At 46.1% G+C, this 26,599-nt stretch overlaps 1 protein-coding gene and 1 long non-coding RNA gene across 4 annotated transcripts; one reads left to right on the top strand and one right to left on the bottom strand.

Moving 5' to 3' along the window:
• Window positions 1-25,264, top strand: vars2 (valyl-tRNA synthetase 2, mitochondrial). 3 transcript variants are annotated; one of them, XM_037473365.2, is made up of 30 exons: window positions 1-148; window positions 358-553; window positions 1,450-1,531; window positions 1,602-1,702; window positions 2,118-2,239; window positions 2,321-2,387; window positions 2,626-2,723; window positions 2,809-2,890; window positions 3,522-3,641; window positions 4,169-4,277; window positions 4,354-4,442; window positions 5,705-5,795; window positions 5,901-6,028; window positions 6,123-6,226; window positions 7,396-7,477; window positions 7,726-7,802; window positions 7,919-8,006; window positions 9,702-9,792; window positions 10,453-10,523; window positions 10,604-10,729; window positions 10,833-10,937; window positions 11,308-11,376; window positions 11,472-11,550; window positions 12,048-12,178; window positions 13,147-13,299; window positions 15,767-15,997; window positions 22,084-22,195; window positions 22,354-22,553; window positions 23,832-23,981; window positions 24,664-25,264. In XM_037473365.2, the coding sequence occupies exons 2-30, from the start codon at window positions 371-373 to the stop codon at window positions 24,739-24,741; spliced, it is 3,219 nt and encodes a 1,072-aa protein (XP_037329262.2). In that variant the 5' UTR covers window positions 1-148; window positions 358-370; the 3' UTR covers window positions 24,742-25,264. The 3 variants fall into 3 exon arrangements, with proteins under 3 accessions (XP_037329262.2, XP_037329260.2, XP_037329261.2); XM_037473363.2 differs by having other exon boundaries at window positions 9,699-9,792; XM_037473364.2 differs by having other exon boundaries at window positions 116-254; window positions 9,699-9,792.
• On the bottom strand, window positions 21,414-21,880 carry LOC119222451 (uncharacterized). The gene is made up of 2 exons (XR_005120783.2): window positions 21,697-21,880; window positions 21,414-21,568 (listed from the first exon to the last, which is right to left on the bottom strand). It is a non-coding gene; the product is annotated as an uncharacterized LOC119222451 (long non-coding RNA).
• Window positions 25,265-26,599: the final 1,335 nt, after the last annotated feature.

Genomic DNA, 26,599 nt, shown 5'->3' with positions numbered 1-26,599 from the left:
GTTTATTTTGAAAGGTCTTCACGAGGTTTCGTCTCTGACACCAGTAGTGTTTGGGGAAGATATTCACAGACGCACACGGGTTACTTCCTGTTGTATCAGTCTGTCAAAAAGATGATCCACATGCCAAGAATAAAATAATAAACTTACGGTACGAAGTGCTATGGGATGATAATTGTTGTACGGATATATGTTTACAAAGGCCTTGATGAAAAACAGGATATAAATACCCTCTCCTGAAGTGGCGAACTTGAAAGGTCGCGCAGCATTAGGGGACAGTGCGTGTATTGAAAGTACAGTAAGTCTCGCTTACCTCACGTGCATGCTAATGCTTAACGTGTGTGTGTTGCCTCCCGTCAGTGCGTCACTCAGGATGTGGAGGGCAGGACGTGTCCTGAGGCTGACAGCCACAGGAGAAGCCTCCTTGTGTTCCAGCAAGCCAGCAAAACCTTCTTTGTCCACTTCACCTCAGTCCAACTGCTCTCCGCGGTCTCAGGCAGAGAAGCAGAGACGGAGACGAGAGCGCGAAGAGGTCATACTGTCAAATGCACACTCAGTAAGTAGGAGAGAAGCTTCGGGACAACACAACTGCTGTAAAAGCAACATAAATCTAGTCTCAACTATCATCAGGGCTGTTTTCTCCAGGTAGGATCAAGTCCAAGGTGAGTCTGACAGAGATCACACATGATCTCGTCAATGACAGGTGTGCTTGGATGTGCTAAAGGGACTGAACACACATGGACTCCTGCACAGACATGCAGGACACAGCACAACTCAGTTCCCTTCCCTTTAAGAACAAACCCCAAATGTACAACTTAAGTATGTCTGTTTGAGACAGCGCCTTGTCCTCAAGAATCCAGGCTGTGTAGAAGCACAGCAGCAGCGTTGAGCCACAGTCCTGCTGCGTGGGTCCACTGTGGGACGCTCACATCGCAGCTCTGTCACGGCAGCTTCACCCACCACATGCAAAGAAGTAAACCTAAAAAGATGATTGGACTTAGCAGCTTTTGGGCAGTTTCTTTTGGGATATGATGGAGAATTATTTACATATTTTGACCGAATTATTCTGTGGATATTTGAAAATATAATAATTATTTGGAAAGTTGTGAACTGACTGTCAGATATTTAAATAGAACTTTATCCTCAATGCACAGATTTGACATTTGCCCATTTCTGGAGTGTCCCACCCACTGCGTGGCTTCAAATGCTGAAACATTGGGACCTCTAGTGCTTCGTAGGGCTTCTTCTCCATACACTGATCCTGTTAAAAAAGGGATTTCTCAATACAATATCATTACTGATACTAGTAGTTCAAAATTCCCCATCCGCAAGCCCCCACGTTTTAGTTGAATTGATGAACATGTTTCCCATAGTGCTGTCTGCTTGTCTTCATGTTCTGGTGTGGTGGTAAGCATACAGGGAGTGGTAAAGCTGCTGGTCTGCTGCTTTCAGGCCGCTAAAGATGAAGCAGTGAGATGGAGTGAGAAGCAGAAGACGGTGTACGCCGCTCAAACGCCGCCCGGGACAAAGAAAGGTGATTGACCTCTGCAGCAGCAGCAGCTTGTGTATCTGTGCACATCTAAAAGGTGTGTTGTCCTCTGCAGACACCCTGTCTCCATTCCCGTCTTCTTACTGTCCGGAGTATGTGGAGTCCAGCTGGTATCAGTGGTGGGAGAAAGAGGGATTCTTTCGTCCAGAACAACATGTGAGCAATTTCTAACCAAACAGCGCTTTACTTCTCGTAGAATAAGGTCATGTCCCTGCCTTTAATATAATCTATATCCTACTAAAGACAGGTTTTGGACAGAAGAAGGAGCATTACCGGTCCAAATGCTGATGGTTCTTTACATTCTTTGCATTTAGTCCATGATGATGTTGAGGAACCAGAACAAGATACAATTACTAGAGAAGAACAATCCAAATATGTCCATGTACTGTTCCTCCACCAGTTTGTTGTCTTGTTTCTTCGTTGTCACAGTTGAGTCAGAGCAGCGGCCTTATTTCACGGCCATCATTATTGAATTCATAGCATTGATGAACGCTTCATTGCAGCAGTTACTGCACGGCAGTGTAGCAGGAAGTCACTAGTCCCTGGCACTCACCGCCGCCATGTTCACCAGGAGAAGCTGGGTCACCGCGTGGATCAGACCTTCGCTCTGTGCATGCCGCCACCAAACGTGACTGGTACTCTGCACCTGGGCCACGCTCTCACTGTAGCTGTGGAGGACGCTCTGGTTCGATGGTAATATCTGTGTCCTGTGTGGCTGGTTACCATTTGATCGGTTAGTTTGATGAAGTCAAATATCAATGTGTAATCCACTAGGAGGAGGATGCAGGGCTACAGAGTCCTGTGGGTCCCTGGATGTGACCACGCAGGTATTGCAACACAGGTAAGACAGCGTCTAGTCTGGGATTCTAAGGATTGGCTCACATTTTCTCAATTTCCACATGGCCATATGTAAACTGTCTGGAGAGGCCTTTGTGGATGTGACACACTCCGACTAGCTCCAGATTACATTAAAACTGTATTGTTCAAATAAAAAGTAGCATAACAGGGTTTGGTTGGGATGTTGCTCTTCCTCTGGCTTCACGTGGACACCCTCGTGTCGTCCTCTGTGTCTCTGCTAGACGGTGGTGGAGAGGAGGCTGCTGAGGGACAGAGGCAAGCGCAGACAGGACTTCACCAGGAAACAGTTTCTGCGTGAGGTGTGGGAATGGAAGAAGGAGTGAGTCTTCACACTCACACGGTCACTCCTCATCGGGTGTCTATGCGGCAGCATGTGGGCTTCAGTCTGTCCCTGCGTCTCCCAGGACCGGGGACGAGATCTACCACCAGCTGAGGAGGCTCGGAGCGTCTCTGGACTGGAGCAGAGCCTGTTTCACCATGGATCCAGTAAGCTGTGTGCTCTGCTGTACTGTGAGACGTGTCCCACCTGGTGCACTGCCCACTGGGCGGTCAGCAGTGTTTGATGATACTGAGGTCAGGGTTATTCCTGAGGGTGACCAGTCCATTTAAGACAGAGGCTGCTTGCTAACTACAAGGTGACCCCAGCATTCCTTTCACAAGCTCTCCATGTGTAATCAGATCATAATGGCTGTCTAGCAGAGGCTCTTAGATAGAAAAGAAATAACTAACCTCACGTTTTGAAATTCTTTAATTTAGATTAATCACAAATAAAAGACTAACAAGTAATCACACTGTTGTTTAGTTTAGTATTTTATTTACAAACGTGATCGTCTTGGAGGTGGAACACGTTGAACTAGCGACTCTCTGTCCTCGTGCACTTTGCTCTCAACTCTCCATCCATTGACGGCTGTGTTTCAGGTGCCAACAATCTCCCCACAGATTTAGCAGGACGTTTCCCAACCACAGCCATTTAGGGACACAGTGGTGGTCCTCTGCAGGGTAGATGTTAAGATGGAAGTAGGGAGCACTATGAGTCCCAATGTGGTCTGTTTTCACTCGTCTCCCTTCTGTTTGACACCTTAAATGGGATGTGTAATGTGCTTGAGTGTGATTGCAGGCTTTCAGCAGGGCCGTGACTGAGGCCTTCGTCAGGCTCAGTGACTCGGGTCTCATCTACCGCTCAGAGGCTCTGGTCAACTGGAGCTGTGCTCTGGAATCGGCCATCTCTGACATCGAGGTGAGTACAACAAGGACAGGGTTACTAAGGCTCTTCTTATTCTGGGTACCAGCGGTATGCTCCTCTCTCTGCCAGTGGACGACTGGGAAATATCTATTTCTAAAGATGGCTCATTGAATATAGGGGTTAATTGCCCGTCCATTTGTCGTCACATGACCCACAGGCAGAATGGATCTCTGGGGAGTGGTAACGATTGCTTATAGGAGGCGTGAGCTTTCTGTACACAAATGACTAAACTTCATCCAAATGCAGTTGAATGAGCTGGAAGAAGATTGTTAGATGGTTTCAGACAGGATTTTGTTTGTGTCAAACAAAGTATAAGAGTCCATTTTATTCTTGAACGACCTTCTGTGAGTTGATGCCTGGTAAACACGGCCCATCTTTAAAACACGGCTGGTGATGAGTGCTTCTCATAAAAACAAATTTGGGCTGTATCATTTTTTAAAGGGAATGTCTTTGCTCTAATGAGAGAAGGACAGTTGAGTAGAGATGGAGGTTTGTTGGTCAGCCTGTGGATCTGCTGTCAGGTTGACTCAAAGGAGCTGTCGGGACGAACCATGCTGTCTGTTCCTGGTTATGACGAGGAGGTGGAGTTTGGAAGCCTGCTGACCTTCGCCTACCCTTTAGAAGGCCACGGTGAGTGTGTGGGACTGCTCCATGTTCTGGTAGATGTTGGGCCGTGTGATGATCCCCTCCACCTGTTGTACTTTAGATGGAGAGGTGGCGGTGTCCACCACCCGTCCTGAGACCATGCTGGGAGATGTGGCTATAGCTGTTCACCCTGACGATCCTCGGTATCAGGCCAGTACCAGTCGTTATGCCTCCTCTGTCCGTCCCTCTCGTTCTAGCCATTTTGACATGTCTTTGCACGCTGAACAAGAGTCATTTGTTCCATTAATCATTGCTACCTTGCCCCCCCACTGGGATACATCGCATGTATCTATGCCAAAAATAATCGGATGTTCCATTGAATCTGAGCCAAGGACCTGCACAGTGGTATTCAAAGTATTCACCCCTGTGGAACGTCTTCATTCTGTCATGGTATAACCACAGATTCAAAGGTAGTTCATTGTGATTTAATGGAATAGACCACAAAATAGTCCATCATCTGGAAGTCAGGGGAAAGTTTACATGGATTTCAAAATGATTACAAATAAAGGTCTAAAAGGGTTGAGTGCATACATATGCACCCTCTTTTATGTAAAAACCCTTACAAAGATGTTGTTTGAGAGCATTACTGAACAAGGAGCATCATGGAGACCGAGGAGCTCACCAAACATCTCAGGGATGAAGTTGTGGCTAAAGTATGATGGTTCGCTTATAAAAGAATATCCAAAGCGTTGAACATTTTACAGAGCACCATAAAATCATCAAAAAATGGAAAGAATATGGAACAATGCAAACCTACCAAGAGAAGGTCGTCCACCCAAAGTGAATCAGGATTCAGGAACATTTATTACCAAAATATGTTAGACATGGAACAAGGAATTTGACTTGGCGGTTGGTGCATAACATCAGACAGTAAGACAATGGACAACAAGACGGAAAACAACTTATTGCACTGCACACCTCATGCTACTCCTTCTCAGACAGAAAACATGTTACTTAGATATTGTACAGGTGGCATTGGGACCCTCGGATGAATTCATTGTGTCAGATGTATATGTGAGTCGAACCGAGTGGATTAGAGTTCAACTTTTAGACCACATGTGTAAAAAACAACAACAAAAAAATACTGCAACAAACACAAGATTTCTTCCATGTTGAGCAGAATGTATTAAGGAACAATTTTGGGAATGTGTTCATCGCAACAGCTCAACATGCCCCCACAATGTAAACAGATGAAGATGCAGAAACCTCTTAACACGTTATATCAAGGTTTCAAAAGAAAAGGTTATAAAACATTTGACAAAAGCTGATTTGATATATTCCAAAAGATATAAGGCGTCTGTCCATCAGTCGCTAGTTACAGGCAAATGGAGTGAAGTGTCTTTCTCAAGGACACACGGACATATTGGTTCAAATATAGCTGTTAAAACTTCTGCTTGTCTCGTTTGTTCCAGTGTGTGCATGGGAAGCAGTGCAGACACCCGTTCACCAACCAACTCCTGCCTATCATCACTGATTCAATGGTGGACATGGAGCTGGGAACAGGTGACCGCAGCACTACTCCTCACAAACCAAACTTTGATGCCGGACAGCTGGTCGCTGCCGCTGTCATGTGATGTGCGCTCACTTCCCTGTGTTTGCGTTCTGTAGGTGCCGTGAAGGTAACCCCAGCTCATGACCACACGGACTTCCTGCTGTCTCAGAGACATTCATTGCCACGCATCACTGTGATTGGAGGAGATGGGACCATGACTCCGCCCTGTGGAAAATGGCTTAAGGTACATTAAGACCACTGTTATTATGTGCAAAACCCGGCTGGATTTTCATGATCGATTGAATGTTTCTTCATCCTACGTGTTTGTCTTTGCTAAGGGAGTGAAGCGGTTTGATGCCAGACAGATGATTGTGGATGCCCTGGTCGAGAAGGGGCTGTTCAGAGAGAAGAAGACTCACCCCATGACCTTACCTGTCTGCAGGTTCTTATTCAGACTTTTTGTGTGTCTCTCTTTTCCCTCTTAGAGTTAAAAAAAGAACCTTCTTTACAACACATATCATCAGGCCCACAGGCTAAAGGCTCTGACCTTGCAGGTTTCATCACTAAAGAGTGGAAGGTGGAATGAACTTAGAGAGAAGAGCAAACAAAGGGGAATCAACCCAAAACACCCTCTGGGATATTTGTGTAGTTTGAAGCATGCCACAAAGCGAGACACTAATTATTTTCAGCTAATAGAACAATGCAGTGGGACCTTGAATACCCTGAAATGACCACTTTACTTTGGTTTATACAATGGCATATCACTGATGGCTTACAAGCATTCATAAATTCATCAAAGCTCAGTTTACTGATACATTTCTGTTCTGATTCTTTTGAGCAATATGATCGTATCTGTAAAAAATGCAAAAGTATAATTGCATTACAAACTAAAACACAATTCATTAAGTAGAATTTAACACTAACTAGTTTTTGGCAAACACACACATAAGAGGGGGCAGAAGGTAATTAGACAGCCCAAGAACCCCATGTTACTTTTAAAGAGTTTTTCTCAGTTAAACTAGTTAAAAAAATAAACAATTACATGACTAACTGGATTATCATGCTTAAAGGAACAGAATATTGTAAACCCCCACAGACACTGTATTTGATATTTCACTGTCTTTGGACATTTAGAGCAATAACATTCAAGTCAGAAGAAAACGAGAAGATGGCCTTGAGAGAGCGAGACCTGTCAATCGGGGTTCAGCCCCACCCTCAACATCCCCTGCTTTATGGTCTCTGACTCTAAATAGATTCTCATTTACTAAATGAACATCATGCTGAGTTGAAGAAGTCTTGACACTAGAGACCATAAACTACTGATTACAATGTTTACTGAGGGAATAAATCAAGAGAGAAGTAAGGTCATTTTTTCATAGACTTCTGTAGGATCAGAGAAATCGCCTCCTGGTGGTCACTACAGAGAAGAGAAATGTTCTCATAGACTTATATTGGGACCCGTAGAGCTGCCCCCTGGTGGTCACTAGGGAGAAGTTGTCATTTTCTCATTGACCTCTATAGGACCAGTGCAGTCGCCCCCTGGTGTTCAATTCTTCATAATTTATTGTAACTTCCTGTATGTCCTTCTTCCCTCCTCTCTCCTTTCCTCAGCCGCTCAGGAGACATCATTGAACCTCTTCTAAAGAAGCAATGGTTTGTAAGCTGTGAAAAACTGGCTGAAAAGGCTATCCAGGTAAGTCAGTTGAGATGTTGACATAGTTGCACTACATGCTTTTAAGCAGTGGTTCTCAACCTTTTTTTGGTGATGTATCCCTAAAAAAATCTTTTTCTTTTCCTAAAAAAAGGTTTTTGAATTGACTTGGAGCACCTTCACGTTCCCCCATTTAAGAACTACTGCTTTAAAGTAACCATGTCAGGAGCCATCATGTAAATATAGATTCATGACATGCTATAAAAGGGGACTACTTGTTTCCCTGTCAGGCTGTGGAGGACAGGCAGCTGGAAATCATCCCTCACTACTACACTAAGACATGGAATAACTGGCTGTCCAACATCAGGTAGGCTGTCCTGACTTTGAACACTGGTGTTACTGGTGTGATATTTGGGTAAAATGACACCTCTGTGGGGATGAATGAGCTCCTTTTCCAACAATGCACCTCTGTTTGCCTTGCAGTGATTGGTGCATTTCCAGGCAGCTTTGGTGGGGTCATCAGATTCCTGCTTACCAAGTGATGTTTCCCAATTCTTCCAACAAACATGAGGTTCGGTTTTGGGATTTGTGTTTGAATAACAGCATGATATGTGCTAAATGTTAGAATGACTTTATCCAATGGAACCCTAAGTAAAAAAGACATGAATGGGAAGACTAAATGATGTACTCCCCGCATGCTGTACAGTCAGGTCCATAAATATTTGGACATTGACACATTTTTCATTATTTTGACTCTGTACACAACAACAATGGAGTTGAAATGAAAAAATGAAGATGTGCAGACTTTCAGCTTTAATTTGAGGGTATTCACATTCAACAGTGTAGGAATTACAACAAATTAAAATGTGGCCACCCCGTTTTTAAGGGACCAAAAGTAATTGGACAATTGGCTGCTCAGCTGTTCCAAGTTCAAGTGTGTGAAAATCCCTCGTTATTTCATTTACAAGGAGTAGATAAAAGGTCTAGAGGTCAACTTTCAATATGAAATTCAAAGAGCTGTCACTATCAGTGAAGAAAGCCATCATTAGACTGAAGAATCAAAACAAAACCATGAGAGAGAGAGAGCAAACACATTAGGTGTGGCCAAATCAACTGTTTGGTACATTCTTAAGAAGAAAGAACGCACTGGTGAGCTCAGCAACACCAAAAGACCCGGAAGACAACTGTGGTGGATGACAGAAGAATCATTTCCCTAGAAGAATAAGAAGCCCTTCACAACAGTTGGCCACATCAAGAACACTCTGCAGGAGGTAGGTGTATCTGTGTCAAAGTCTACAATCAAGAGAAGACTTCACCAGAGTAAATGCACAGGGTTCACCACAAGATGTAAACCATTGGTGAGCCTCAAAGACAGGAAGACCAGATTGGAGTTTGCCAAAAACATCTTAAAGAGCCTGTACATTTCTGGAAGAACATCCTATGGACAGATGAGACAAAGATAAACTTGTACCAGAATGATGGAAAGAGAAAAGTATGGAGAAGGATCTGCTCATGATCCAAAGCATACCACCTCATCAGTGAAGTATGGTGGAGGGAGTGTTATGGCGTGAGCATGTATGGCTGCCAATGGAACTGGTTCCCTTGTATTTATCGATGTTGTGACTGATGACAAAAGCAGCAGGATGAATTCGGTGTGTGTTTCGGGCAATATTATCTGCTCCTATTCAGCCAAAAGCTTCAGAACTCATTGGACGAAGCATACTGCGAACGCAACCAAGGAGTTTTATAAGGCAAAGAAGTGGAATGTGCTGCAGTGACCAAGTCTGTCACCTGACCTGAATCCAATTGAGCATGCATCTCATTTGCTGAAGACAAAACTGAAGGGAAATACCCCAAGAACCAGCAGGAATGAAGATGGTTGCATTAGAGGCCTGGCAGAGCATCACCAGGGACGAAACCCAGTGTCTGGTCATGTCTATGGAATTGATGCTGACGAGAAGATTGATGCTGTGATTTTTAACAAGGTATTATAATTGACCATTAGATTTAGGATTATATTAATTTGTCCAATTTATTTTGGTCCCTTAAAAACGGGGTGGCCACTTATACGTTTGTAGTAGTTACTACACCGTTCACCTGATTTGTAAAGTCTGCACTTAAAGCACATTTTTTTTCATTTCAACTCCATTGTTGTGGTGTATGGAGTCAAAATAATGAAAAATGTGTCAATGTCCAAATATTTAAGGACCTGACTTTATAGTTTAAGATGTACGTACCACGTGTGTGTGTGTGTTTCTCATAGGAGCTGTGGGTTTGGGGACAGAATGAGGACGAGGCCCGACAGAGAGCTGCCGTTAAATATGGAGTGAAGCCAGAAGACATCACGTTGACTCAGGGTGACTTGCCTCGTATCTCTTAGCCTCTCTATATCCAGCTGGAAGGATATGTGGTCTTATATTTGCTGTTGCTAAAACAGTTTGAGTGAGCCCCTCTGTCTCATTCTGCTGCAGTAATCTGCATAATATCTAGTTATCTAGAGTTATAGCTCAGAAAGCACAAGAACACATGCAAATAAAAATGTATATTATGTTCTACAGCTGAAGGCCTCCCAATGTTTTCTTTGGTAACTCCTGCTTTCCTAAGGGTGACTTTTTGCTCTGGTAGCAAACGGTGCACCTGTCTAGCAGCCAGGTCTTCACTCACCTTTCCCCGCCTCCAGCCTCTGAGAGAGTGTGCACGTGTCCTGTCTTTATTGTAATATATTTTTTAATATTAAATCAGACATTTACTAATTGTACGCAGATACATACGCATACATTAGGTTTGTCGGACAGTAAATAACATAAAAGCTACTCGGTAAATGAAAATGATCACATCTCCTAATGCAGCTACAGATTCTGTAGTTATAGATATTCTTGACCCTGGCTGTCATATGTTGCTGTCTCTGTCATGAAGTGTGCGGGCTCTTCGTAGGATTAGCCTTGCTGCCACCATGGAACTTGTTAACGAAAGCCTGGATGTCCTTGTTGTTTGTGTCTTCATACGTCCTGTGGCAGACCCTGATGTCCTGGATACTTGGTTCTCCTCAGGGCTCTTTCCCTTTGCAATGCTCGGCTGGCCTGAGCAGGTACTGCATCAACACCAGCAGAACATAGTCCTCAATAAACCACCCCGTCTTTGTAGTAACCACACCTTCACTTTCCACAGACCAATGACCTTCAGCGCTTCTACCCGAGCTCCATTCTGGAGACGGGCAGTGACCTCCTCTTCTTCTGGGTGGCGAGGATGGTGATGCTGGGCACAGAGCTGACTGGACAGCTGCCCTTTAAACAGGTTCTTGGTCAACGACAAACCTAAAACACAACAGGTCTGATACAAACACTTTCAATTGATAACTGTGTGTGCCCATCCCGCTGTGTTTCTCTCTCCCTTTCAGGTTCTCCTCCACTCTATGGTGAGAGACAAACATGGCAGGAAGATGAGCAAATCTCTGGGAAATGTCATTGACCCATTAGATGTTATACATGGAGTTTCTCTCGAGGTAGGTACACTTGGTTTGGTCCATGAGGCAAATATCTGGTAATGACTTGCTGACTTCCGTCGCACAGAATGAAGAGGCGGATCTAAGGGCAGGTTCAGGCTAACCTGAGCCAGCCCTTAGATATGCGATATTAGAGGAGTCTTAGGCCTACTCTTCCGAGACAGGAAATGCCTGCATTTCAATAGATATTTTTAATATAAATATTTTCAACAAATTATCCATTGTTATGTAGAAAGTCAAACAACCGTGTGCTGGGAGGGTTTTTTTCTTTACTTTGAAGAATTGGGATGTGTACAGCTAACCCACTGGAAGTAGGACAACCGTCTGTTCTGGTTCCCTCAGCCCTGAGTTGTTGCTTGTTTCCTTACAGAGGCTTCAACAGAAAGTGAAGGAGGGAAACCTCGACCCCAGGGAGAGACTGGTTGCCATGGGAGCTCAGGTCGGCCCCCGTCTCTCCTGTCTGTTGATTTGTGGCTCACTAAGCACACTCATTACTCCGTCTCTTATCTGTCACTTCCATCGGCTCCCCTGCAGAAGAAAGACTTCCCCAAAGGGATCCCTGAGTCTGGGACTGATGCTCTGAGATTCGCCCTGTGCTCTCACAAAATGCAGGGTGAGTGACTCTCATCTAGTCTCAGTGGACGACTGTGTAGATGTGTGACACAGGAAGAGAAGAGCTAGCCTGAGAGCCCTTAACACTAGATGATCTTCGAACTGGGTCAAATAAATGTGCTTTCCCATTGGTGGAAAACTTTAGAGTTCATTTCATCTTGAGTGACTTGTGCCCTGAAGGATCCACTCCCATGGGATGATGAGGAATGTGTTCAGAGCATTCGCTGTCATTGTAGACTTGGGCTCAGGTGAAACTAATTGAAATGTACCTGAACCACTGAGTATTGAGGCTTTAAAGGGGTATTTTTGGTTAAAACAACTTGTTGTTTGGGGCATGAAGTCAGATTCCATAACACTTGATTGTACTGTATAATTCATGAGCTTGTACGACTCATTTGTCCTTAAAACACCATTTGGACCAATTCATGAACCGTCTATTAACTATTCGCCTTGAGTCTGTTTATCTTCACACTGTGTGGGACTCCTCCTTTTCTTCAGGAGAAGACATCAGTCTGTCCATCTCTGAGGTCCTGAGCTGCAGACACTTCTGTAATAAAATGTGGCAGACGCTGAGATTCACACTAGGAGTGCTGGGTGACAACACAACACCAGTGGGAACTCTGGAGGAGGTACATCAAAGACACTAGTTCCTTTTTTATTTAGTTATTCATGTACGTAGTCACTGTTCAGCAGCGTAAACCATCACAAACTCCTACAACAGGAATGTAGTGGTAGTCGATGCAGACACGCGCTCTGTCCATGTACGTGCACACGTGTCTGTCTGCACGTGTTGGGGCGGAGCTGCTACGCACAGCGAGGAGTGGACAATCGTACGCCAACGCCCAACCTGCAGACTTGTAGGACTCTGAGGGTTCAGTTCTGTCCCAGTGTCAAATCTTTGAGTGTTTAAGGGCTCTCAGGCAGACGTTTTGAGCTCTTTATGAACCCTTTCCTTAAGTCAGCATTGGAAGCTGACCAGGCCTAAGGGGATGACCCACAAGTCATTGCAATGTGACGTCAAAAACAGAATAACCCGTGAAGCATGGGTAAACAAAGAGGTTTTTCAGGCTGTGATGATACAATGCATACATTTAAAACCTCAACAATCAAAGACAGTAAATCAGACCATATATCTATTAATGAATCAAAGCAATTTTGACAAAAAATGTAGAGCGCTATTTAAAATGACCGATTCTTTTCATGAGGCAACAGCTTGAAAGACGTTCAGAGAGAAAAATCTATTAAAAAAATACCCTCAATTGTAAATCATATTTTTGACGTTGTCATGGCGACGTGACATGTGGCAGCCTAGTGCTGTCCCATTCAAATTTACACAATTTAAAGCCCTCTGACTCTCACACTCAACTACTGAACAGGTGGGCTCAGTGCGTCCCGGAGGGGTCAGGGTTTAGGGTTTAGGGAACATATTGGGCCATAGAATTTCTTGCGGGGGTGGCCCTCCTATAACACACCTTTAGTAGTAGTCCTTGAATGCTTTGAAAGTTGCTTAAAAATGTAACACATTATTGAAAGCTATGTGTTTGTACGACATAAAGGACGTAAGAGATGTATTAACTAAATGATATAAACGTTTCAGACGAGTGCTGTGAGCAGTTTGGACCGCTGGATCTGCTCCAGACTCTACAGCACCGTAGTGGAGTGTGAGACGGCCCTGGAAGCCTACGAGCTGCATGCTGTCACTTCTGCATTGTACTCCTTCTGGGTCCACAGCCTGTGTGACGTCTACCTGGTGAGGAGCACAACTTTCACTTAGGTTTGCGCGATTATGCTACTGGTCCTTATCACAGTGCGTCTCGTAGAGGGAAAATGAAAAAACACTATTCACTCAAAATGAAGCACTACTTTCACTCTCATGTTGTGCTACATTTTGGCTAATGTGCAAAGTAAAGGGCTGGTCAAAGTATTTATTGGACACATGTCTGAGAAATGCATATATACATATATATTTAATTAGAATGTGTACATATGTCACAAATTAGCATCAGAGGGCTAATTTGGGCTTTAAACTCACTCAAATCTTAAGTCTATTACATTGCTGGTGTCACGCTTTCTGCTCAGTCTCATACAGTTTGGGCTTTTAGCATGCAGCAATTTACCATGTTTAGGCCTTCTTTTTTTACACATAACTTGTTAGATTCAGCCCCTACCCCATCCTAACTGTATTTAGCCCCCTCGCTACATTAGGTGTATAAATTGAGCAAGAAAAAAAAAACATTGTATGGGTAAAGCAACGGTCCACAAAACCAAAAGCACAAAAAACACACTGAAAACATCCTGGGATGTTTACTTTTTGTCCAGGTCATCATGCTGAACGTTAGCATGCTCCTGTATCGAGTGGGCAGAACAAGTAAAACAACTGGTTATAGCTCCAGGTGGGCTTCATTAAAACACTCACATACTTGGAGTAATGGAGCTGGTAGCCGTGGTTTTATCAGCCTGTTCATGTCGCTCTGGTTCCGTACAAACTTCAACTTGTGCTGCACCCGGAGGAAGCTTCTAAGAACTTGGGCATGCGCGTTACAGATGTGATACAGATTTATAAGTAATGTTTCAAACTGCCAAAATAACATTGTCCATAAAGCGTCTTGTTAACGGCACACAGTCTATAGTTCCATGACATTATAAATGAACTAGAAAATGCATTTTCTGCTGAAAATGCTTTGGAATGCATAAAGCTGAAATTTGCTTAAAGTACAGAAATGAAGAAATTAATTCAAAAGATTGCTGAAACAAATGAAATTGCAAAAGCTTAAATTAATTTAAAAATTGCTGAAAATACAGAAATTAGAAAAGCTGAAATTAATTTTTGGCGCTCTCCCATGTTTGAAATATCTAACCGTCCTGCCTCCACATTACTTACGGTCTGCTCGTCCCGGGTCTCTGTCCCAACTCACGACATGCACGTCCATACGTACCGTTAGCTAACCACGGTTAAACCTACACGTCCCTGCACAGTGGATGACTCCTGAGCTACGTCTTTATGGCCATCGAACTTTTCACTTAGGTAGCGCTCACAAACGAACCAGCTGGTCACTAACGAGCTCACAGGGGCAGAGACAGACAGTGATTTACTGAGAATCCACACCTCAAACAAATGCCCCCTGGAGCAAAACAAGCCAAGTTATCCAAAAAATAATGTGATTATGAGAGACACAAGACTCTACCGAACGCATGAGTGTAGTTTTCATGTCTCTATGTGTTTTAGAATTGCTCAACTAGCAGTTTAAAAAACATGTACTTTCTGTTTTTATTTTTTTAAATATGTCAGCAGATTTGTATGGGAGCCAATGGGGCTTGGGACAGACTTTGTCTCACTCTGAGGCTCCTCACGCAAAAAGTAAATAAATGTGGGATTCAATACCCATATGAGTCCGACCAGCACAAGTACGGCATCGTTTTAATCCAGAAATGAATCCTGAAAAGTGAATATTATGGCTGTAAAGGAACAAGTGCAATTTTTTTTACCGGATTCTGACTTTGCTCACACTCTAGGTTTCTGGAACATTCCAAAGCTGCCCTCTAACTTTCCTCATAGAAACACATGTAAAACTCAGAAACTGACCCAAAAACTAATGAAACATAATTAGTGATTATGAAAAAAGTAGAATAGACATCAGCAAGCGGTTTTATGTCAACATTTTAAAGGTTAAATGGTGTCTCTAGCTGAAAGTTTGGAAAAGCTGAAAAAGTTGACGGTTGAAGAAGTTTTGAGGATTGAGGATTTGAAAATGAACTCTATTGGAAACCATGTTAAAAAAGTTGATCATTTTAATTCATATAAATTAAATTATAAGAGCTAGAAAGCTGAAAAGTGATGGCACCCCTCTCCTGAATGAGCTGAACATTTGAATTGTCTTAAGGGGGCGCGGAAGAAAAAGAAAAAGTTGAATAAAGATTCATCAAATATCCAACCAATATTAAATATGTGGAAATCACGTCTTCGCGTAGACCAAATTTCGACCAGTTAATTAATTATATTGAAAAACTGAAAAAATCTCTTTCAACCTTGTGTTACAACATGACACAGCATCAACAAGTTGGTTTGTTCGTGTTTGGCACGCTGTTCTTTCAACCAGATTTTAGCTGGTTGACAACTTGTTGAATCAGCTGTGACCTCATTTCAACCCGATTTCAACACTGCAATGACGTCTAGTGCTCACTGAGCTGTGTGCCTGTGTGCCCTTGTTTGTGTTTAGGAGTATGTGAAGCCTGTGCTGCTCCAGCAGGAGGAAGCGGCGCTGGCCCTTCCTGACAGGCAGGCGGCCACCAGCATCCTGTATCACTGTGTGTCTACGTCCCTGGCCCTGCTCTCCCCCTTCATGCCTTTCATCACTGAGGAGCTGTGGCAGAGACTTCTGCCGTTCCAACCCCAAGCTGCTGCCCAGGCCACTCTGTGTTTACAGCCGTACCCCTGCTCCTCTCAGCTGGTAGGACCACAGCCGACACCCCTCTCCTCCCCCACATACGCCGTGAGAGCACAGAAACGCCTCTGAACCAGCCATGCTGAGGCCTTTGGTTTTCTTTACTATCAATGCGACTCTCTCCCCAGAGTTCCTGTTCCATAAGTTTTAGCCTTAGCACCACACTTGATGTAAACCTTTTGTTTAAAGTATCTTACTTTCACATTACTTTCACTCTGTGGTGAATTTGTAGCCTGAAACGTTTCTTAAATAAGAGTCTAAATGAGACGATTACACGTCGTCACTAGAACAGAGTGGTGGAGATGTGAAGTCATGAACCCACAGGGGTTTCAAAAAGAGAAGCAAACATAAGAGGAGTTCATTGGGGAAGATTAACTAGCTGAACCAAACAAGTATCAAAAAGGGCTTTTTGCTGCAATAACTCAGAATGCCATTGGCTGTTTGTAGAGGGAACCAGTGTGTTCTTGACTTCCTCCCTCTGGAGACCATTTTCCATGCATGCAGTTCTGTGTCTGCGTTGTAGTCAAGTAATGCAATAATTGTCAGGTTGGGACATGGCTGGACCCAAATGCAGAACGGACAGACACAGCCGTCAGGAGGTGAGTGAATACTTTATTAATCAACACGACTGGAGGTGCAGCAGGAGCGGGCGTGAGGGGTGCAGGTGAAGGAGGGGGTCCCGGGTGATGATCTCCTTGACAGTGCGCGGTGCCCGGTGGTCCTCCCACGTGCAGGAACAGACAGGTGTAACTGAAACCAAGGAGGTGAGACAAGAGGTGAGTAACAGGATTTAAACTGAATGACAAGAGAACTACTTTCGGCTCTCGGCTCGACTGGGTGCTGGTCACTGAGACTCGCGAAGACTGAGGTCGACATACGTGACGTGAGTAACGATCCGACGTCGGCCGGTTGTCAGGCTCTCCCTCTTATCCCCTGGTGATTGTGGCTCCGGTGCAGGTGTGCGATTGCAGAGCTGAGACAGGTGCGTGCGAAGCCAACCTCTCCCAGATCCACCAGAGGGAGACCTAAACCAGCCTTTACCTGGGTCCAGAGGGAGGGACTCTGACAGTACCCCTCCCCCCACGACCGCCACCAGGCGGTCCACCTGGAGCCCCCGGCTTCCGCCGATAAAACTCCCGGATCATGCTGGGGTCCAGGATCAGGCGCCGGGAAACCCAACACCTCTCTTCCGGCCCATAACCCTCCCAGTCTACCAAAAACTGGTAGCCCCTCCCTCGGCGTCGGGAGTCCATAACCCTCTTTACTGTATAGGCTGGGGCCCCGTCAATAATTCGGGGAGGCGGCAGAGGAGGTGGGGGGGGAAGGAGGTGACAAACCGATACCGGTTTAACGCAGGACACATGGAACGCTGGGTGTACCCGAAGGGACCGAGGGAGCTTGAGACGGACCACCGTGGGGTTGATGATGCGTTCGATGGGGAAGGGGCCGATGAACCTTTGCAATAGTTTCCTGGAGTCCGTGCGGAGGGGCAGGTCTTTGGTTGACAGCCATACCTTGTCTCCAACAGAGTATGAGGGTGCCGGGGTGCGTCGGCGGTTAGCCTGTTGCTGGTACTGCTCAGAGGCTCTCAGCAAGGATGCCCGGGCGCGGTGCCAGGTCCGATGGCATCGGCGAAACTGCTGCTGTATCGAAGGTACGGCCAGCTCCTTCTCCTGGGACGGGAACAAGGGAGGTTGATAGCCGTAAACACACTGGAATGGGGACATACCTGTCGCTGTGGTGGGAAGCGTGTTGTGGGCGTACTCCGCCCAAGGGATCTGCTCAGACCAGGTGGAGGGTTCAGAGGAAGCCAGGCATCGTAGGGTAGACTCCATCTTCTGGTTGGCCCTCTCTGCCTGGCCGTTAGTCTGAGGATGGAACCCGGAAGAGAGGCTGGCAGTAGCTCCCACTGCTGTGCAAAAGGCCCTCCACACTGCTGATGCAAACTGAGGGCCGCGGTCCGAAACAATGTCGGTAGGCAGGCCATGAATACGGAATACCTCCCTCACCATAATGTCCGCAGTCTCTTTGGCCGTTGGGAGCTTGGGCAAGGGCAGGAAATGAGCAAATTTACTGAACCTGTCCACGATCGTTAACACCACCGTGTTACCCCTGGACGTGGGAAGTCCAGTGACAAAGTCCATGGCTAGGTGGGACCAGGGACGATGAGGGATGGGCAATGGCCTCAATAGCCCCATGCTTGGCCGGTTAGAGCCCTTGTTCCGTGCGCACACCGGACAAGCCGCCACGTACATCCGAACATCCTCCCCCATAGCAGGCCACCAGAACCGTCGTCGCAGAAAGGACATGGTACGTGCGACGCCCGGGTGACAGGTCAGCTTGGAGGCATGGCCCCACTCCAACACTGCCGGTCGCGTCCCCTCGGGGACAAACAGCCTCCCCGGAGGTCCCTTACCCGGGCCCGGGTCCTTCCTAAGGGCTGCCCGAACCGTTCCTTCAATGCCCCATTGGAGGGCTCCCACTACCCGCCTCAATGGCAGGATGGTCTCTGGTGGCGTCCTCCTCGTCTCCTCCTCCTTTGAGAAGACCCTGGACAGGGCGTCAGGCTTCCCATTCTGGGATCCGGGTCTGTAAGACAGAACAAAATCAAAGCGTCCAAAGAATAGCGCCCACCTAGCCTGTCGGGCATTTAGTCGTTTGGCACTCCGGATATATTCAAGGTTTTTGTGGTCCGTCCACACCACAAACGGTTGGTCCGCCCCCTCCAGCCAATGCCTCCACTCCTCCAGGGCCAGTTTCACCGCGAGCAACTCCCTATTGCCGATGTCATAGTTCCTCTCCGCCGGTGACAGCCGATGGGAGAGGAATGCGCAGGGATGGAGCTTGTTGTCCTCCTTGGCTCTCTGGGAGAGTACTGCCCCAGCTCCGACCTCCGATGCGTCGACCTCTACCACGAACTGTAGAGACGGGTCCGGTTGGGCGAGAATGGGTGCCGACGTGAAACGCTCCCTGAGCTCCTGGAAGGCGGACTCTGCCCCAGGAGACCACCGGAACGCTCTAAGATTGGAGGTAAGGTCTGTTAGGGGGGCTGCAATCTGGCTGTAGTTGCGGATGAACCGCCTATAAAAGTTAGAGAACCCTAGAAACCTCTGTAACTCCTTGCGGGAGTTGGGTCTGGGCCACTCCAGGACGGCCTGCACCTTCTGGGGGTCCATTCTTACCTCTCCCTCGGCGATGACATAACCCAGGAAGCTTGTGCACCTGGTGTTAAATTCACACTTCTCCGCTTTCACAAAGAGTCTGTTCTCCAGCAGCCGCTGAAGAACCTGGCGGACGTGCCTCTGGTGTTCTTCCTGATTCTGTGAAAAGACAAGTATGTCGTCCAGGTATACAAAAACAAAGCGACCCAGCATGTCACGTAGGACGTCATTAACTAGGCATTGGAAAACGGCTGGGGCATTAGTTAACCCGAATGGCATAACTAAGTATTCGAAGTGGCCCAGGGGGGTGTTGAACCCTGTGAGCCACTCATCCCCCTCTTGAATGCGGATCAGGTGGTAGGCGTTGCGGAGGTCGAGTTTGGTGAACACAGTGGCACCCTGTAAAGAATCGAACGCAGTGTTCATCAGAGGTAACGGGTACTTGTTTTTGACAGACACGTTATTCAACCCCCGATAGTCGATGCACGGCCTGAGAGTGCCGTCCTTCTTCTTAACAAAGAAGAACCCTGCGCCCAGCGGAGAGGAAGAGGGGCGAATGATTCCAGCTGCCAATGAGTCCCTGATGTAATTCTCCATGGCCTCTCGCTCTGGTCTGGAGATATTGTAGAGTCTGCCCTTGGGTAGGGAGGCCCCGGGCAGCAGTTCAATGTGACAATCGTAAGGCCGATGAGGGGGTAGTGATAGGGCCCGTTGTTTACTAAATACTTCGCCCAGGTCGTGATAAGCGGGTGGTACCAGAGTGAGGTCGGGACCAGGCGTCGAACTCCCCCGCTGGGCACCCTGGGGACGGGCAGACTGTAAACAATTAGCCAGACAGAAATCACTCCAACTCAGAATACAGCTGGTGGACCAGTCAACTGAAGGATTGTGCTTTGCTAACCAGGGGTAGCCCAGCACAACCGGTACCAGAGGGGACTTAAAAACAAGAAAACTGATCTGCTCAAAATGGTTACCTGAGATTTGCAGCTGGACCGGCTCCGTCCTGTCCGTGATTCTGGCCAGTAGTCTGCCATCTAGGGAGTTAGCCTCAATAACCTCCTCTAACGGAATTCTACGGAGTCCTAATTGGTCTACAAGTTTATGGTCCATAAAATTGTCATCGGCCCCGGAGTCTATGAGTCCCTCCACTGCCATTGCTGCAGTGCCGTTGCTGACTGAAATCTTCAGCGGAGTCCGTGATGTGTGGGGGGAGGGGCATAGACTCTCGCTCGCTAGAATCCTCCTTACTTCTAGTGAGCGGGGCCGTTTCCCCCCTTTAATGGGCAACGAGAGCGAAAGTGACCCGACCTGCCACAATATAGACAGCTGTTAGTTGTTCGTCTGCGCAGAAGCTCCGCCTCCGAAATCTGGTAACGGCCCAGTTGCATGGGTTCGGGGTCTGTAACCGTCTCAGGAGTGTCGACTCTGACGCACGGCGCTCCCCTTGGTGCCGAGCCGTGCTCACGCCTCCGCTCCCTATTACGGTTATTAATCCGTGTGGTGAGACAGATCAGCTCCTCCAGTCCCTGTGGCTCCGGGTAGGAGAGCAAACTGTCCTTAATGCCCTCATTTAATCCGTTGTAGAACACCCCCTGTAGTGCCTCCTCATCCCAACCACTCTCCGCAGCTAGGATACGGAACTCTATGCTGTAATCGGCGACACTGCGTGTCCCTTGCCGCAGTGATAATAATCGCTTTGAAGCGTCTTTTCCCCGAACGGGGTGATCGAATATCTTCCGCATCTCCGCGGTAAATAACTCACATGACTGGGCGAGTGCGCCCTGCTTCTCCCACACGGCAGATGCCCATTCCAAAGCCTCCCCGCGCAATAATCCGATGATGTAGGAGATCTTGGCTCGCTCGCTCCGGTAGGAGCGGGGCTGTTGCTCGAACACAAGTCCCACTTGTATCAGAAACGAGCGGCACCGGCCGTTGTGTCCGTCATATCTCTCCGGCGTGGGGACCTGGGGCTCGTGGTCTGGCATGGACATGACCACAGAAACGGGTTCAGGCGGGCTCTGAACCGGAGGCTGGGGTGGTGCGCTGAGGTGCGCCTGGATCGCGGCGATACTGTTAGACAGGGAGTCCAGGCTGGCCATTATTCCCTGCAGGGAGGACTGGTGCTGCCCCAACATGGCTCCTTGGGACGAGATCGCCTGACGTACCGTGTCGAGGTTTGCTGGGTCCATTGATGGTCGGATCGTTCTGTCAGGTTGGGACATGGCTGGACCCAAATGCAGAACGGACAGACACAGCCGTCAGGAGGTGAGTGAATACTTTATTAATCAACACGACTGGAGGTGCAGCAGGAGCGGGCGTGAGGGGTGCAGGTGAAGGAGGGGGTCCCGGGTGATGATCTCCTTGACAGTGCGCGGTGCCCGGTGGTCCTCCCACGTGCAGGAACAGACAGGTGTAACTGAAACCAAGGAGGTGAGACAAGAGGTGAGTAACAGGATTTAAACTGAATGACAAGAGAACTACTTTCGGCTCTCGGCTCGACTGGGTGCTGGTCACTGAGACTCGCGAAGACTGAGGTCGACATACGTGACGTGAGTAACGATCCGACGTCGGCCGGTTGTCAGGCTCTCCCTCTTATCCCCTGGTGATTGTGGCTCCGGTGCAGGTGTGCGATTGCAGAGCTGAGACAGGTGCGTGCGAAGCCAACCTCTCCCAGATCCACCAGAGGGAGACCTAAACCAGCCTTTACCTGGGTCCAGAGGGAGGGACTCTGACAATAATGATTCTCAACATTAGCAGGAAGATTCAGGTGCTGTGTAGGTCAAATCATCATTGCCCTGTCCCTGATGACATTGATGGGGTTGGCTGTAGTTTGCAGGTGGAGTGGGTCCTTTTGGTCTGATTTATGATGTGTTTAACTTTCCATGGGTTTTAGCTGATGTGTTCTTTTTTCCAACATCTTCACCCTGCCAGGCACACTGGCATTTCCCTGAAGAGGAAAAGGATTTCCTACTGGTGCAGGAAGTGATCCGAGTGGCCCGGTCACTACGAGCCCAATGTGCCATGACAAAAGAAAAACCAGCCAGTGAGTCATTTAATGGCTTAAAAGGAACACTTTAATGTTTAATCTGGATGTGATTCCATTTATGCTTTAATACAAAAATACACTGATGATCCGACTGTTAAATGAATGGATTACATAACATGAGGGGAAGTGGTTGACGTGGGTGTTGTGTGCTTCAGTGTGGGCAGTGTGCTCACCCAGCCAGGCCAAGGTCCTCCATCACTTTGGCTCAGCTGTTTGGACCTTAAGCCGGATCTCTAGCCTTCATATCTACTCTCCTGGAGCGGAGCCGCTCCTCCAGGTCCACTCCACCCCCCCACCTGTAGGGAGCCTTGTCGGCGTGGTGGACCACACATGTCAACTACACCTTTACATTCAGGTTTGTACCAATGTCTTCCTGCTTCAGTCCTTAAGAACCTGACTGTAGTGACAAAGTAATAAGTGGACGACAGAGAAGGAATCTCCTACAATTTTAATAATCAATGAATCGTTATTTAAAATGAACAATTTCTGGTTGAGGCTTCGGCATTGGGAGGACTAATGCTTTTCCTGATGTTATTTATATTTTTTAAATATAAATGTAATCTTACACATGTATAATGCAGCAAAGACAACCCCGTCACTGACCCAAAGGAATGAGCAGGCCGAAGATAAAAACACAAATCTACCTCAGTGCACCAACAGTCTACAGTGTCTACAGTGTCCATTGAATTGTCACCTTGGCCTTTTATCAAAGCTGATCTTGAAATACAATATAATCAAATATCTTTGGTTAAATGACTGCCTGACACGTACACTCAGATAATAGTGAAAAATGTCCTCCGTCATTTTTAACATTAAATAGAATGAACAATAAATCCAAGAAAGAATCGACACATTAACCTGCAAAGCTAAAATCTGATAGTTACAGCAGAACCAAGGTATTGAAAGCTTGTTGAAACTTCAAGCAGTCAGCATCATGTTGTAGCAGACAAGGTATCAACCCTTGAAGTAAATGGAATAAAAAGCTGTTATTTTTGGGAAAGGCACTGTATGTGGTTTTAACACATGCTGGCCGTGAGGCCGGATCAAACAAGTCCTTCCTGTGCCATGTATGACACGCCGTCATCAGCAGGTCATCACTGCATGTGGTCAAGCAGTGTCCTGTCTCGTACCCACTGTCCTCTTTTCCACCCTCAATCTTCCAGAAATAACACCACCTACATTGAGTGTTCAAGCCTGCCATGTCCCTCAGTTTCTCCCTCTGCACTATACTTGTTATTATGTTCCAAAAGGAGACTACAACCTGCGTTTCCTTACAATTGTGTTGTACGATGACAGTAAATCTACCCTGTAACTTTGTAGTCTTGAATGAAGTTACCTTGTGCCAACATAAATGAAAAATCTCCCTTCAATCTTGCTTCTTATTGCAATATAATTCTTTGATGGAATAGAAAACGTATGTATGTTAATGGATGTGGTGCGCGTGGATTATGTAGGACACTATGTAAGTATACACATTCAAAATCCAATCCATTACTATTGAAATAAATGCATTTTCTCGAGTAATTGGCATAATCTGGAGAAGTTGAATGTTTAAATGACTTTTCTCATCAGTTTGCTGGAGTTGGCTTGGCGTGCTAGTGTGTCTAACACTCTGTACGATTTGCTCTCGCAGAGTGGAATGAACATCGATAAGCAGATACTGCAGCTCAGCCAGCGCAGAGACAAGCTGGTTCCAAAGCTGGAGAAACTCCTGTGCAGAGTCCAGTCTCCAGACTACCTGTCCAAGGCCCCTGCTCATGTCAGGCAGCAGATGGACACTAAGGTGAGCGCTGAGGAGGCTGCTGCCCCTTTGGTGTCATGTGTCATCATTGGCTGGACATTTGATACGTTTTTTTGGCCTTAACTCAACAATATTGCAAAGCAATGAGCAATAAGGTTAAAGTCTGCTTAAGGTTTGCCGAGGCAGTAATTCTATTATTTGTTAATATAGTGCTTTTGCCTCATTTACTGCCCCATTAGGTTGGCCTCCACTTTGGTCCAGACTGAAACCATGTCACTCCTATCATGATAGTGTTTACCCTAAAGGGAATGCTGCTGTTAAAAAGCTCCTTAGTTTAAAGTGTTGGACAGAAAAAAGTGCACAATATACTTCTGAATTCATTAATCAACATTTAGCATTACAATTAATCAGAGATTAATGTGATTAATAATTGTAATCTTTGCCTGGCACTATTTTTTTACAATGCATTTTTTTCAGTGTTTACAGTATTCATTAATGTAATTAATTGTATATTGTAACTATTGTCATTCATGTTGTCATTACTTGGGTTGTTATCAAGATCTGGTGAAAATTTCATGTCAATAGCGCCTTTGGAAATATATTTACTGAGAGAAGTGGTGACATGTCCAATACTTATTTCACCCGCTGTACATGTTACATACATGTGTATGTAAACTTTTGACCATGGCTGCACGTTGAATTCTTCCCCCTCCTGTGATTACAGACATCTGCTCTGCAGCAGGAGCTGAAGGCCATTGACGACCAACTGAAGGTCCTGCAGGAGACTCAATCCAAAGAGTAACTACAGCTGCTGTGGACATGGTTAATTATTTATAATGTTGTCTGAGCTGGATGGAAGGACATGTTTCATAGTATCATGTGCCAGTGTCAAAATGATATTGCAATAAGGAAGTTATGACAGGCCATTAATCCTTTTATATGATCATTGTTTTTTTTTTAAAAATCAGCCAAACTCAACCAACTGTTTTTGTGAAAATACACATATTCACAGATGGAGTCTGATGTGGCCACACTGGAACAGTAAACCTGATACTCCAGTAGAGATGTTACTCCACACATAAACTGTACACTAATGGTATCTTAACAGGAAACCAGGAGCCCCAACTCACTGTTTGTTAACTGACTGGAGCCTAATCATTTACATGAAAGTCCCACAGACCTGTCTCTGAACAAGGAACTTGGGACAAGGCTATTTTGCCCTAAAAGAAAAGCCCCATGGAGTAACTGCATCCTAACATAGGCATGTTCCTAAATTACTAGGGTTGGATCAAGTTTTTCAAAATAAAGGTGCATAAGCTGCTTCATTCTGGATGATCGCATGATGATATTTCGTCCAAGTGACAAAACAAACAAGGTAAATATTTGGGAAGAGTTTTACGCTGCATATGTTTTTAAAACAATAATGTGCAGACTTACAAAACAAAATGTGTTTATGTATGAGCTGTCTCGTATCATTAGCTGCGGCGATACCGCCACTCAGTTCATCCTCAATGTTGGGCTTGGATCTACATTGAGTTGAGTCGCAACAGCAGTCTGTGTACTTTGGTAATATGGGAAGTTCTTGAAATAACTGAATTTACCCATGCGTCCCACCTGTAATACCGCGGCGACCCACTAGAAGGTCGCGCCCCACAGTTTGAGAATCACTGCATGATTGAGTTGTATCTGAATATTATTCAAATTGTGAAGTCAATGACTCCAATGCCTATTTTTCCATTCTGCATTAACACCTCAATTTCCTCAAATGTAATTAGTGACTTTATATCAGAATAAAACTGACTCAATCCACAGACGCAATTCTAATAAAATATTTTTAGCCAGTTTTTTTTAGATCTTGGCCTATATTAGGCAATTAAAGTCAGAATACGTCGACCTCTGCTGCACTGATTTGACCCATTCTTCTTGTTATGGAGATCGTAAATAAAGGAAATAAAAGTCATTGTAGTTCGCTATCAATAATTTAATAATAATTTTACAAATAGAAAAATAAATTTGTTCGGACTCGACCTAAACATTGAATTATCAGGAAGTGATCGTCATCATACATCGCAAGAGGCCGCCTGTGACAGACCCAGCCGAACTAGGATCGCTCCACCAGGCGACAGAAGCAACATGTCAGTGTGGCTCCGCAAGCCGGATGCAGCGGGACGTTGCTGTTAGAGCCGACACTGGACCCTGCTAACATTAGCAGCTAACATTGCTAGTGCTTCATCAAAGAGCAGAGCCGAGCCGAGATGTGATGGTGTCCAGGGGTGGAGGTGCAGGCAACATTGGAGCCGCCGTGTAGCACCACAAATATGTGCTTTGAATGTGACATCGAAGGAAAGACGAGGGCGGCTCCGAGTGCTGTTACCCAGCTAGCTAGCTAGCTAGCCAGCTAGCCGGTCAGCGCTGCAGCTTGACATGAGCCGCCCCCCCCCACCGTGCAAGTGGAACCGGTTGGTTCACAACGGAACGTCAGGGGTGAGTGACAGCTTTGGTTAGAGGGGCTTCTTCGTGAAAATAACCCGTTCTGTTGTTCAGCATTAGCCGGCAAGTTAGCTAAAGGCACGTACTGGCTAGCGTGCACTTAAGCTACCCTCCTTGCCCCGATGCTAAGCAACTACAGAAGTCATGACGAGACACCGGCCATGCCCCTG

This window comes from Pungitius pungitius, chromosome 17, assembly GCF_949316345.1.
Source record: "Pungitius pungitius chromosome 17, fPunPun2.1, whole genome shotgun sequence".
Taxonomy (NCBI): Eukaryota; Metazoa; Chordata; class Actinopteri; order Perciformes; family Gasterosteidae; genus Pungitius; species Pungitius pungitius.
The sequence above is the reverse complement of the archived record's forward strand: the minus strand, read 5'-3'. Positions and strand labels throughout refer to the sequence as shown.

Excerpts from the sequence above, each read along its gene's own strand:
- vars2 (XM_037473363.2), top strand. The coding sequence starts at position 371 with ATGTGGAGGGCAGGACGTGTCCTGAGGCTGACAGCCACAGGAGAAGCC. Across the intron at positions 10,730-10,832 it reads GACAGCTGCCCTTTAAACAG|GTTCTCCTCCACTCTATGGT; the intron begins GTTCTTGGTCAA and ends TCTCCCTTTCAG. Across the intron at positions 10,938-11,307 it reads TACATGGAGTTTCTCTCGAG|AGGCTTCAACAGAAAGTGAA; the intron begins GTAGGTACACTT and ends GTTTCCTTACAG.